General features: G+C 34.7%; 2 protein-coding genes across 2 annotated transcripts; one reads left to right on the top strand and one right to left on the bottom strand.

The window, feature by feature from the left end:
• Nucleotides 1-280: 280 nt before the first annotated feature.
• LOC140760058 (mitochondrial phosphate carrier protein 3, mitochondrial-like) lies at nucleotides 281-9,969 on the bottom strand. The gene is made up of 6 exons (XM_073096850.1): nucleotides 9,517-9,969; nucleotides 4,761-5,122; nucleotides 4,624-4,667; nucleotides 918-1,132; nucleotides 705-829; nucleotides 281-610 (listed from the first exon to the last, which is right to left on the bottom strand). Exons 1-6 carry the CDS (start codon nucleotides 9,814-9,816, stop codon nucleotides 547-549), a joined length of 1,110 nt encoding a protein of 369 aa, XP_072952951.1. The 5' UTR covers nucleotides 9,817-9,969; the 3' UTR covers nucleotides 281-546.
• A 1,168-nt stretch (nucleotides 9,970-11,137) lies between these two features.
• LOC140760459 (probable E3 ubiquitin-protein ligase RHC1A) lies at nucleotides 11,138-12,417 on the top strand. Its single transcript, XM_073097396.1, has one exon. The coding sequence runs from the start codon at nucleotides 11,509-11,511 to the stop codon at nucleotides 12,295-12,297; it is 789 nt and encodes a 262-aa protein (XP_072953497.1). The 5' UTR covers nucleotides 11,138-11,508; the 3' UTR covers nucleotides 12,298-12,417.
• Nucleotides 12,418-12,973: the final 556 nt, after the last annotated feature.

Genomic DNA, 12,973 nt, shown 5'->3' with positions numbered 1-12,973 from the left:
ATTACATTCGTTGCTATTTCAAATAATGCACAACCGATCACATGAGACACGCATGCATCATGATCAGGAAACCTAGTATTGCGGCAGTCCATATTGAATCTTCTTTGAACATTTGTTTTCGTTCATCTCATTCACAAACCTCTATTAAGGTTCTCTCGTTCATCTCATTCACAAACACGAGTTTTTATTCACCAAACTTGTTGTCTTTCGTTCTTTTCCAGTTATTTTGGTTTAGGTCGCATTGTAAACTCTTTTTAAACCCACTCAATATCCAAAAATGTAATTCAACTTTTAAACATTCATTGGAAAAATTTTAGATTGCAGCAAGTGAGGAGAATCGGAGAGGCCATACAAGCCTTTGTCATTCTCTAATTATCAAATGATAACCGTGGAATTACTATGCCACCTAAGACTATCAAATGAGTTCTTCGTAGGTTTAGGGATGAGAGATCAAAAACATCCCATGACACGCCGAGACGACTTCAAAGAAATAGTAAGAACCCATCAAGGATGGGCACATGAATACCGCTAGACAGCTGTAGAAAATCAAGCAACAGCTTTCACCTCTGAAGCTGGAGCTGCAGCAGGAGTAACTCCACCTGTTGTTGGCCTGGAAAAATTCAAGCTCATTAGAAGGAAGATCACGGTCAAAATTTTCTCCTAATCTATCACAAACACAAAAAATGAGAGAGAGAGATACTTACAGGCCAACCATGACTTTGAAAGCATCATAAATACCCCACTGTGCCCCAGTAAGAGTACCAATCATGACAATACGAAGAGGAAGTCCACGAGTGAAAAGACCCCACAGTCCTAGCTTTTTCACGGCCTACAACAGAAAATAAACCCAATTCATTTTATAGATCAAGATGCGCGAATTCGAAAACCAAGAGGTCATAGAAACTTAAAAATCTCACATCACCAACAGTAGCACCCTTGGCGTTGTTAAGGAAGGAGACAAGGTTGTCAGCAGGGTGAGAAACAACGGCACAGAAGACTCCAGCAATGTAACCACCAGCAAAGCTCACTCCAAGCTGTAGAGACTTGCTGCACTGATCCTTTGGTGTGGGAATTGCGTGTTTGTAAAGCAGCTCCACAATTGTCTCAAAAGATGCAAATTTCATCATAGTATCTGCATACATGAATCATCCAAGGTAAGAAAGCAGTTGGAAATTAGGCTTTTCCTTAGGAAATAGAGAGAAAATATTTCCTATTTGTGTATTTGAATGACATTTTTGAGGAAAAATTTCAATAGAAAATGCCCCTTTCATAAGGGCAAAATTGCCAAACTTCATTTTTTTCCCCTTCTCTTCTCTCACTCTACCTTCCCCATCTCTTCCTCTCCCTCTCCCCTGTCACGCACTCTTCTCTCCTCCGGCTACCACCACCTCCTCCTCCCATCTCTTTTCTTTCTATTTTTCCCACCAAAATTATCTAAAATATCCAAACAAGAAAAATTAAATCAATCCAAAGGAAAAAAAATCACATAGGATTCTTTAATTGCACTTTCTCATTCCTAAGCTAATGAATAAAACTACAAAAAGTAAAAGCCATCTAGGTTTTGATTATTGCTTTTTGACAAATTGAAAGCACAACACAGGAAACTTGGGAAAGTAACATTGAGATAAATGGGAATTTCAATAATTACAAATTAGCCTTGCAAGGCACCCCAATAAATCAGATCAAAAGTTTATGATACAAATAGTCTCCCTAAGTATAGTAGCCTTTTAATCTCAACTAAAAAAAATGAACTGCATACAAAATGATTTCAACACTCAAAATTTCAATTGAAATTTAAGCACAAGAACTCTATGCAGAATAAAATAAGGAAGCACCAAATTAAGAGGGAAAAAACTTAAATGGCTAAGGAACTAAAAGTATCGTTCCACTTAACAGTTTTTCTAACAAGTTTACAACTCATCAATGCAAATTAAAGGCAAGCTCTCTTAATTAAATACAGTACAATATCTAACAAAATTATCCAGGTCAACTTAAGCAACCATTTATATTTTCAAACTGGAAACGGCAAATGATTTAGCTTCTACCAGTGAACCACACTCAAATAAGGATTGACTCAAGCATGTTTCTATGTTATTTGAACTATAAACTACTTCATTGGAGTGCAACTCCATTTACATAAATATGAAGAATACTCAAGCAGAGAGGAATATTGCTATACGCATCCATAAAATCTTGAGAACCACAATTAGATTACAAGAAAAACTACGTGCATTGTGACAATTTCAAATGTAAAGCAAAGTTGATAATAGTGGGGCAAAATTTTTACCTACATCACTTTTTTAGAAAAAATATTCCATTTTGTATCAACAAGTTCATACAGCCTAAATGAGACAAAAGACAGTTGTATTTTCTTTCAGTAATGCAACTAATCAGATTTCACATTAGCTTATATGACTAAACTAAGGTTTAAGAAGAATAACTTAGTTATTAAATATAAGTACTGAATCAGTTAATTGTTTGTTATAATGAGTAGCTCTTTACTTCCACTCAAATTTCTACAAGACATAGATCCACTTGTCTGCAGAACCTATTCAATGTAGTTCCATTAGTGAGGCATTCCAATCCAAGGATTTATGTGCCATGCGACATTTGCTTGTCAGGCAGACATCTAGGGGTAAAAAGCATCATATAAGAATTGGATGGAGCTAAAATCATCTAAGTATCCAATTTTTTTCTTCAAATATGATTACGGATATGGATGGTGAATAATTCATATCCGCTAAATACAACTATGAATACAGATACCAATATATTCATATTCAATTTTTGAATGTGTAAAAACTTGTAACATAATTACTATAATCTATAGACAATTAGTAAATATATGTGAAAACTAGATTAGATATTCATATAAAAGTATAAAAAAGTCTTTTATAGCACTATTTTCATAATATTTTAAACTAAATTATATGTGGATATTAATTTAGATATTATTCTTCAACTCATATCCATATCCGAATTCGAATATCACAATAAATAGAAAAATCTCAACCTATATCCCACAAAACTAGGATATACAATCGGATCAAATTGGATTTAATCGGACTCGTTTTCACCCTTATGGACATCTCATGCTAGTGGGTTGTCGGAACAAAAAATGGCTAAGGAGGAGAGCGAAGAGAGAAAGAGATTTATCAAGATGTCAAAAGAAAATCAAATTTTGAGTACAACAACCGTGTTTACTTTTTTAATCCTCTTGAAGGACGGTCATAATTCTTCAAGAGAGTAAATCATGAAATTGACATTCCAAAAGAGCAACTCAGAGGGTGCATTCGATTGCATGATTAGATAAGGAGATTTAAATCATCTCTAAGCTTATCCCAAGAGATAACATTATTAATATCATATTCCAATTTTGGTCAACTATTTGGCTTAAGTAGGACTATGAATATGAAAACTAAATAAAATTACATTGTTATCCTTGATAATATAAATTATTATTTTAAACTGATGCTGATTATCTTGAACTTAAATTATATAATTAAAATAGATTTTTTTTTCATATTTTAAAATAAAATAGTAACATTAATTATTTATTTTTTAACAAATATTAATTATCAAAATTAATCACATTCAACTTAGAATCAAAATCAAAAGTAATGGTATAATATAATATAAAGTTAATATAAAAGTGCAAAACAATAAAAAAAATTAGACTATTTGATACAGTAATACTTTAAATAAATAAAATATTAATAAAAAGTAAAAATTAAATAATTCAGATTATTAATTTGTTACTAATATACCTAAATATTAATTTATTATTTTGTTATATAAGAATAATATAATAAGAAAACCCTTATCCCTTCACTCGAGATATAACATCCCACCCCTAAATGAGATGTTATAATGGTTCTTGCCGGATCGATTAAAATCGAGTCCGATCCAGGCCCAATCAAAACTCTCACTCTCTCTTTCTCTTTCATTCCGTCTCTCTCGTTCACTCTTTCTTTCTCTTTTTCTCCGTTTACCATATAGCCATTGTTTTTTTTTATGGAGAGATCTAGCTCCAACGAACTCATGCGAGACAGATCTAACTCCGGCAAACTCCGATAATTTTATTTCTTTATTTCTCTCTCAAATTTTTATTTCTTCCACTCTCTATCTTTTTTTTTCCTCTTTTTTTTACACCATAGTTTTTCTTTCTTTTATTTGATTTTCTTCCACTCACTATCTATCTAATCTCTTCTTCTTTATAGTTTCACTGTAGCATAGTTTTTATTTCTTTATTTTCTTATTTTTGTCATTTTTTCTTAATTTTTAGATATTTTTTTGTATTTTAAAATAATATTTAGAATTTACGTAATTAACAAAAGTCTGATTCAATTTAGGCGGCCAATACGGCCGATACGTATCGGTTTTTCAGAAAACCAATCTTGATTTTTTGAACCTTGCTATAACCCTTATTTTAAGAAATAAGGCATCTGATCCAAACTCCTAGTCCCAATCATTTATTTCATACCTAAGATATGTGAAGCTTTCGAGATAACTGATTCAATCTCATCTTCATGTTCCCAAAATAGATGCACTCAAAGAAACAACTATTATGACAGAGACAAACATATGCATTAAAGCTATGAAAAAAAGGAGACGGTAACTCACAAGGTATCTGTCGCCCCCAGAGTGGAACCAATCCTTTGTATAGTCTGTATGATGGAACATCAATATATTGGTTACCAACTATTTATAAACAGAAGGTTAAGAAACAAGTGAGATAACCAATAAAAAAAGACTTTTACCCAGTGTAGCCTTCGGATTTGACAAACTTTGGCAATCCATCAGACAATCCCCTAGCAAATCCAGGCTGTGTCTGCACACGCACCTTTACTGCCTCCATGGGGCAGAGAGCTACATCTGCGATGACTTCAGCAGAAGCAGAACCAGCAAGGTAAATCAATGTCTTATATTTGGTAGCATATTCAGGTCCCACAATATCTGAGTAATACTTCTTAAAGAACTCGTAGAATCCAAACTTGCAAGCCCCTTGAGCACTGTAACCAATCAGTGTAGGCACCCAGCCCCTGAAGAAACCTCTGACCCCCTGCTCTTTGAGAAGGACGCCAAATCCTGATGTGATGCTCTTGTACTTGGCTGGATCAATCTGGAAAGTTGCAACAGAACCTTCAATTCTAGACCGAAATACTTCTATATACTACAGATAACCTTCAATTCTATAGAAGCTAGTGTGAAGCCACAAAAATGGCAAGAAAAAGATGAACTCAGATCAAGATCTGTATCCCTATTATAGACAGACGTCTACAAACAAGCATGCCCTCCCAAGCAACTGAAGAAACCAAGATTCTCTAGAATGAAACACCTAAATCAAGTCAAAATCAATATAAGTGTTGATCTCCTCTGCTAATTAATTACTATAAGCATCCATACTCCAATTATTTAAAACAATAAGGACGGGTCCAAAAGCTCCAAACCTGTCAAACGCTAATCACATTGAACAGAAGAATCGAAAAGCATAATATGGTTCCGGAGCAAAAGAACAAGTCCAAGATACTCTAGAATGAAACATTCAAGAACCAAGCCAAAATCAAGAAACCAGACCTGATCTACTATGTATAAATTAAAAAAATATAAGCAATTAAGCATCAATATAGCAATCAAACACCAATGGCATCAAACCAAAAAAAAAATGTAAAAGAATAATATGCTCTCCAAGCAACAAAAAGAAACAAAATTTCTAGAATGAAACATACAGGAATCAAGCCAAAATCAAGAAACCAGCGCTGATCAACTATGCAAATTAAATCATATAACCACCAATATAACAATTATTTAAACCATGAGGATATCCAAAACCGATCAAACCCTACTCACATAAAAAAAAAGAACTAAAAGCATAATATGCCCTCCCAAATCCCAAGCAATGAAAAAAACCAAGATTTCTAGAATGAAACATATTAAGAATCAAGCTAAGAAATCAGCGCCGATCAACTACGCAAAGTAAATCATATAAGCTTACAGTTCTATCAAACCCTAATCACATGAAATAAAGAATCTAAATGCATAATATGCACTACCAAGAAAATGAAAAGACAGATTCACTAGAACGAAACACACCAAAGCCAAGCCAAGCCAAAACAAAAAAAATCAAAAATGATCTAAATGCAAATTAAACAATATAAGCATCGATATAACAATTATTAAAAACCATAAGGATTTGTATACGGATACAAATATATCAAACCCTAATCACATCAAACAAAAGAATCTAAAAGCATACTATGCGCTAGTGTATTGAAAAGCATCGTTGGCGGTCATCCAGGTAGGGCGGCACACCGACCACCCCACTAATAGGGAAGGCAGCCATCTCTTGGCTGGCAGGCCGAGAGCGCTCCGCTATAGCTAGTGATGAAGTACAAAAATTAGTAAGGAACATCTAAAGGGGAATCCAAAGAAAAAGGATGAAAAATCAAGAAAGGCAACAAAAATGAGGTAAAAAAATAAACATATTTGAAGAGAAGATTTAGAAATTTTAGATGTTGCAAATAAAAGATTAAGGGCTAGAGGTCCTATGGATAAATTCAGCGATCCAAAAATTGTAGTTAGAGAACAACGAAAGATAAGAAAGAGGCATAAAGAATACTTTTGAAAAAAAGAAGAGAAGAGTGAACAACTGCTTAGGGCACCGAATATACAAGTGTAGCATCCTCTTTCATTGCATTAACGACTAAGCATTTTATGTTTTGATAAAAGTAGTTGGTTAATATGGTATGGGGTACTAGTTGGCATATATGCATAATTTATACGAGTCACTTTTAAAAAAGACAAATAATTAAAACAAATGATGATTTGAAGAACCATAGAGTTGCATGGAAGAAAAATAATATCTCGCTTTTAAATGATTCTTGGATAAATCAAAAGCCAAGAAGCAATATAAACTTATGAATCAGTTGTAAGTTAGGGGTTAGTTTTCTATATTGTGCTAATTGTTCTAAAGAGGCATATTTAGGTGAATATATCCATGATATTGTTATTGATGGTTTCAAGGAAGTGAAAGAGAAGAATGTTCTCCAAGTTGTGCTACTACAAATTTAGCAATTGTAGCTCAGCCAAGGGGCCAAAACTGAGTCCCATTGGCTAGTTTTTTCCTGCACAGGCCCATATCAGGCACTATCAGCCACAGTGGGCAACTAGCAATTGAACGACGGGTGCCTGTTGCTAAGCAGTTTGTGGATGCTCAGCCAAGGGGCAAAAAATGAGCCTTATTAGCTAGTTTTCTCATGCACAGGCCCATGCCAGAGGGATATTTGCTGGAGAACGCGACGCCCATCCGCACTAGCCAGTAGACCTATTTTTTTGGCCCATGGCCGAGGGCCTCAAAACATAACGCCCCACAAACGGTTGCTAAAAAAAATCTTCGCATATATTAGACATTTTGTGTCCCTCACTGTATAAATCAAATGTTGGAGATGGTGTTCAAGGAAAAAAATGATTAAAGATTTAAATGAACGTGAGAAGGAAATCATGATCTTCATTTATGTGACATCACAAGATATAAAGTATGACGTGTTAGTTTATTGATGTGTCCTAGAGATGAAGAACATCCCAATATGGAAAAAGATAAGGAGGCATCTAAATCCACCCCTAAGGAGAAAATATAAGGCCTCTATAACTGTTTATCTACCTCCAAGTATCATTTTCATACTAGCATGACTAGATAAATTGAAAAAATTAAGATAGCCCACCAAGCCATAGGGGAAAGAAAATCAAACCCACATAGATCGGTAGAGACAAAGGAAGCGTGAAATCCACTATAAAAGATAGAAAGGAGAAAGAGAAGAGAAGAGAGATAAATGTGGAATCCTCCACAAAATTACTATTTCTCAAATTTCCATCATTTTTTCAAAATTCCCTTGACCTCTATGTAGAGAGATGAGATCACATCAAATCATAAATTAATCTAATTCGGATCTTTCACAATGTAACTAAACTATGACTTGTTAACTTAAAAAGCAACCAAATCCCAACAAATTTACCTCAAAATAAATTAACAATCAAATCTCCCAAACTTTTAAGAGTTTTAACCGAATTGAATACTGTAACATCAAATCTAATTTTTTAGATAAAATACAATCAAAAATAAAAAAGTAAATGAAAATATAATTCCCATCATTTAAGTTAGTAAATTAATACCTAATTTTTAAGCTTAAGCTAATTGGAGTGGAAATAGAGCTGGAGCCCCTACTTGAAAAACAAAGATTAAGTTCTTAATTTGACATATACCTTTTCAGAATATGACAAAACTTGGAGCTCATTTGAATTAGTAATATATTATTGTATAGATTAAGTTGTCAATTCTAATCGATAAATTTTATTGTCATATTTATTTAGTCTTTATTTCAGATTTATTCAAAGAAGATAAACAAGTTGGAAATAAAGTGGTGAAATGATCTAGTTTATGTATAATTTAATATACGAATAAAGAATCAAAAGGTAGTAAAAGAGAAGGATCATATATCTTCAAAAGAAAAAAGAAAGAAAAAATGCAATGGATTTATTGGATAATGAGCCTCTCAAGCAGGAAGCCTTTCCAAATAAAGGGTTAACTTAGAAGATTGTGACAAAGGCTAAAAAATATTTGGCATCGAGGAAGAACATCAGATCTACGCAAGCTACTACTAGTAAACTCCCTCCTTTCTCTAGATAAGCAATTAGTCCAATAGGATGAGGGAATAGACAACAATAATATTGTTGAGGTAGAGCTTGATGAAGATTCCAATGATAAATTATTAGCAAACAAACCTGTTCCTCAAAATTGTGAAGAATATTAGAAGAGCGCATTTATGTGTTATAGTTGTGAACTTGATAGTTTTGATCATGTTATTTACCGTGGTTGTAAACCTATTCTTAAGGTTTTGATAACTTTGATCGTATTAATTATTATATTATGGTTGTGAATTGTGATCGTATTATTTAATATTTTAGTGTAATTTACTATTAAATTTTTATATATACTCTGTTAGCATATATCATATATTATATATAATTATTTTTTATATTTATATCTTAAATATGCTAGAAAGCCTCGGTGCCCACCTTCTACCCAGCTGCTACTCAGTACATTGCTATGCCCTCCCAAGCAAATGAAAAGACTAAGATTTTTCTAGACTGAAGCATACAATAATCAGCTCAAAATCAACAAATCAGCGGTGAACTATTATGCAAACTATAAAATAATCCGTATACGGATCCAACCCAATTAAACCCTAACCGCATTAAACAAAGGAACCTACAAGAATAGTGCTCCCTGAAGCAAACTCTTTTAGAATGGAACATATAGAATCGAACCAAAATTAAGAAAACAGTACTGATCTACTATGCAAACTGACTAATAGTATCAATAATTCATCAATTATTTAAAATCGTAAGGATCTGTACATGGATCCAGGCCTATCAATCCTAATCGCATCAAACAAAAAGAATCTTTAACCCTACATCTAGACCTCTTGCGCAACTACCAGATCTAAGTATCTAACTCACCTGCATGTTGCACTTGACGAGGTCGAGCGGGGTGACGGCCGTGTGCGTGAGCCCGCAGCTGGCGATCCCTCCGGCGGTACAGGCGGCGTAGAACGCCGGGGAGTACATCTCGATCTTCTCCTTCGGGGACTGGATGAGGAAAGATCCAGCCGGATCGCCACCAACGGCAGGAGAGGGATCCGCCGCCTGCAGGCTAGGGGTCCGGTTCAAGAACCTCTCGATCCCCATGGTCCTCGTCGCTACAGACGAGTAGAGAAAGTTTGGAAGCAGCGATTCGCGGGATTGCTGGGAAAGATCCATCGCGAGCCGAGGTAGAGATCGAGGTCGTTGTTTCTTCTAGGGGTAGGAATCGATTCGGGAGGAAAAGGAGCAAGTAAAGGGAATCCGTTTCTCGCGTTGTTTCAACGGAGAACGGAGAGGAAATGTGATGGACTCCAGCATTTTAGGGTATTATAAAGGATATGAATCGAATTTAGTATAAAATAAGGAATATATAAAAGAAAACAATGGCATTTCGTAATTTTATTGATCAATTTTGGAATATGTGAGTGAATATTCCCACGAGAGCCACCTGGACGCCTGGACACTATAGATTGGACTCAGTGATGGTGTCTCCTCTTACAAAAGAATACTATATTCCTAATTATTATTTAACACCCTTCCTTTAAAACCTATTTTCGATTTACACTATTTATTTTTAATAATTTACAAATTGAGCCTTCAGTTTTATTTAATAAGTACATAAATAAACTATCTAATGTGTTAATTAAATATAATTAGACTCCTAGGTTAAGTTAACTATACTATAAAAATTATGTCTCATCCAGAATATATACAATCTTCCAAAAATCAACTTTAACTGTTATATCTAACCTTATTCAGTTTTATGAAAATTAATTTGCTCTCTTTCTTTTGGAGTATTTTATCTAAGGAAGAAGAAAAATGATAAATAAGAGTATTTCTAGTCATTTTAGAAAGAATAGTATAATCTAAACGGTGTTAGATTATAACTAAATAGTTCAAGTTGATGCATCCTGTCAACTTTGTCATCTTCATGACAGGTCAAATATTTCTGCATGTATATATTTTTTCCAAGATACTCATTTCTCTTATCATGCACTTGGATCTACATTTAACAGACTTTTACTCTCAAGAACCTGGAGGATATATTTTTCTTTTTCACTATCTCATGTATGTACAAGTTTGAAAACTGCATAAGTTTGTGCCATATGATAGATAGCTATGCATATAGTTTTCTATTTTTTTCATCTTAGACGTCACCATTAAGTACTTATTTAAGGCCTGTTGAGTTCAGAGACTCTCCTGAATTAGTTTAGAAATCTTTAATCTAGTTCGATAATTAAATATATTATCATTATTTTTTAATATCTAATTAAGTTTTTTTTTTAAAAAAATTAAAAAAATAATTAATCTGGTTTAGTAACTAAATTTTTTTTTAATTTTTTTATATCTAATTAGATTTAATCTTTAAACTAATCTGATTACAAAAAAGCCTAACAGTTTAAAAGCGACTTCACGAGTATTGATGCATATCATGCATGCCTACATTCTAAAGAACTTCCGACACAAGCAAGCATTTCTCGCTTTGTAAAGCGTTTATTATATATACATGACCCATGGGCCTTAGACGTGGCCTTTGATTGAATTGGGGCCTAAGACAAGTTTCTCAAAGATGACCTTGGCTTTACTTGGTCTGGTAGCTAATCTTACAACAAGCTAGCTTTGCAACACAAAACTTTCTTTCTTTCTCGCACTCTTGCGATGCCTTCCTCCTCATTCTCTTGGTTTCAAGCAATAAGGTTTGCATCTTTGTAAGGCAATCACTGATTTACAACTCGCCACAGGATCGCTTTCTACTCCTCGGAAAGCTATTCTTTCCATCCAAACTATGCATTCCACCCCCATATTATTCCACCCACTATTCGCCACCACATTTCCTCTCTAATCCCTGATATCTTCAAGAATCAAGACATGCCGTCGAACGTCGCGGGGAGGACGTGCCGCCTCTTCTGGTGCTATGAGTGCCGCTCCGCCACCCGCATCATCTCCTCCCCCTCCTCCGAAGTCTTCTGCCCGCGTTGCTCCGGTCGCTTCCTCCTCGAGATTGACTTTCCTCGCCCCGCCCTCTCCCCCGAGGTTATCTCCCTCCCCTGCATCCGCTTCCACCCTAGCCGATCTCAAAACGCCTTCGATAACTTACCCCGCCGCCGTCTTCCTACGCCGCCTATCCCAACTCCACCAATGGAGCGCTCAATTCCACCTACCGTCACCACGGAGGACTATTTCACCGGCCCGAACTTAAACAACCTCATCGAAGAGCTCACGCAGAACGACCGTCCCGGGCCGCCCCCTGCGCCGCCCTCCACCATCGCCGCGATGCCGACCGTGCTCGTGAGCGAAGCACATCTGACTGATGGATCGCAATGCCCAGTTTGTAAAGAGGAGTTCGAGTTGGGGGAGGAGGCGAGGGAGATGCCATGCAAGCACGTGTACCACTCGGACTGCATCGTTCCATGGCTCAGTATACATAATTCATGCCCTGTTTGCCGGTTTCAATTGCCGGGTGGAAGAGATGGAAGTAGGAATCAAGATGGGAATGTGGAGAGAGAGCCGAATCGACCGAGATGGAATCCATTCGCTTTGTTGCGGCCTCGACGGGACTACGGATCTGGGAATGACGAGGGAGATGATGACTTGATGGTCCTTCGTACTTTTGTTCTTGTCTCGGTTTGCTTTGCCGTAGTCTCGTTCCTTATTTAGACTATATGCATGCTGCTTTCACAAACTGAAGGCAATCTAATCGATGTATCTATTTGAATGACTGCATTAAGATGAATGCTAATTGAAGTCCATCCAGAAAGTCTGGTAAATTATATCAATAAGTTTGGGAGCTGGGTCTTTATTTGATAGTATTTGATATGATGTAAGCTCTCGTTCATTTTAGTAATACTTTATTTATTTATTTTAGAATATAATTTTTTATTTTAAAATAATAAGTTGAACATCATAACAATTTCATTCTAAATTTTAAATAATATTTATCAAAACTATATCTTATATTATACACTAATTTAATTATTAATTTATCCTTATTATATATTCTATCAATTTACTTTATATCAAATCGAAAGGTATTTATAATAATTTTATAAAAATATAAGAAATATATATATTTCATCTTTTTTTTACTTTATATCAAATCAAAAATAATTATTACACTTTTGTTTTAGAATACAAATAAACATAAGAATAATTATTCTTAGAAAAAAAAACTCATTTAAAAATAATAAAGAAAATATTTCTTTAAAAATTAAACTTATTTCTAAAATAAATGAGGACTTAAAAAATACCCTATATGTATTTAATTGGCCAATTCCCTTGTTATTTGACTGGCGAGAAGACATTTCTAACAAATAAATTTATCAGTCCGCCTAGA

This window comes from Typha angustifolia, chromosome 5, assembly GCF_048772165.1.
Source record: "Typha angustifolia cultivar Huaian chromosome 5, ASM4877216v1, whole genome shotgun sequence".
NCBI classification, from domain to species: Eukaryota; Viridiplantae; Streptophyta; class Magnoliopsida; order Poales; family Typhaceae; genus Typha; species Typha angustifolia.
This window is presented reverse-complemented; position numbering and strand designations above follow the sequence as displayed.

Coding starts and splice junctions, on each gene's coding strand:
- LOC140760058 (XM_073096850.1), bottom strand. CDS start 9,816: ATGGATCTTTCCCAGCAATCCCGCGAATCGCTGCTTCCAAACTTTCTC. Junction 4,668..4,760: donor AAATCCGAAGGCTACACTGG/GTAAAAGTCTTT, acceptor TCCATCATACAG/ACTATACAAAGGATTGGTTC. Junction 611..704: donor TTCAAAGTCATGGTTGGCCT/GTAAGTATCTCT, acceptor GAATTTTTCCAG/GCCAACAACAGGTGGAGTTA.
- LOC140760459 (XM_073097396.1), top strand. CDS start 11,509: ATGCCGTCGAACGTCGCGGGGAGGACGTGCCGCCTCTTCTGGTGCTAT.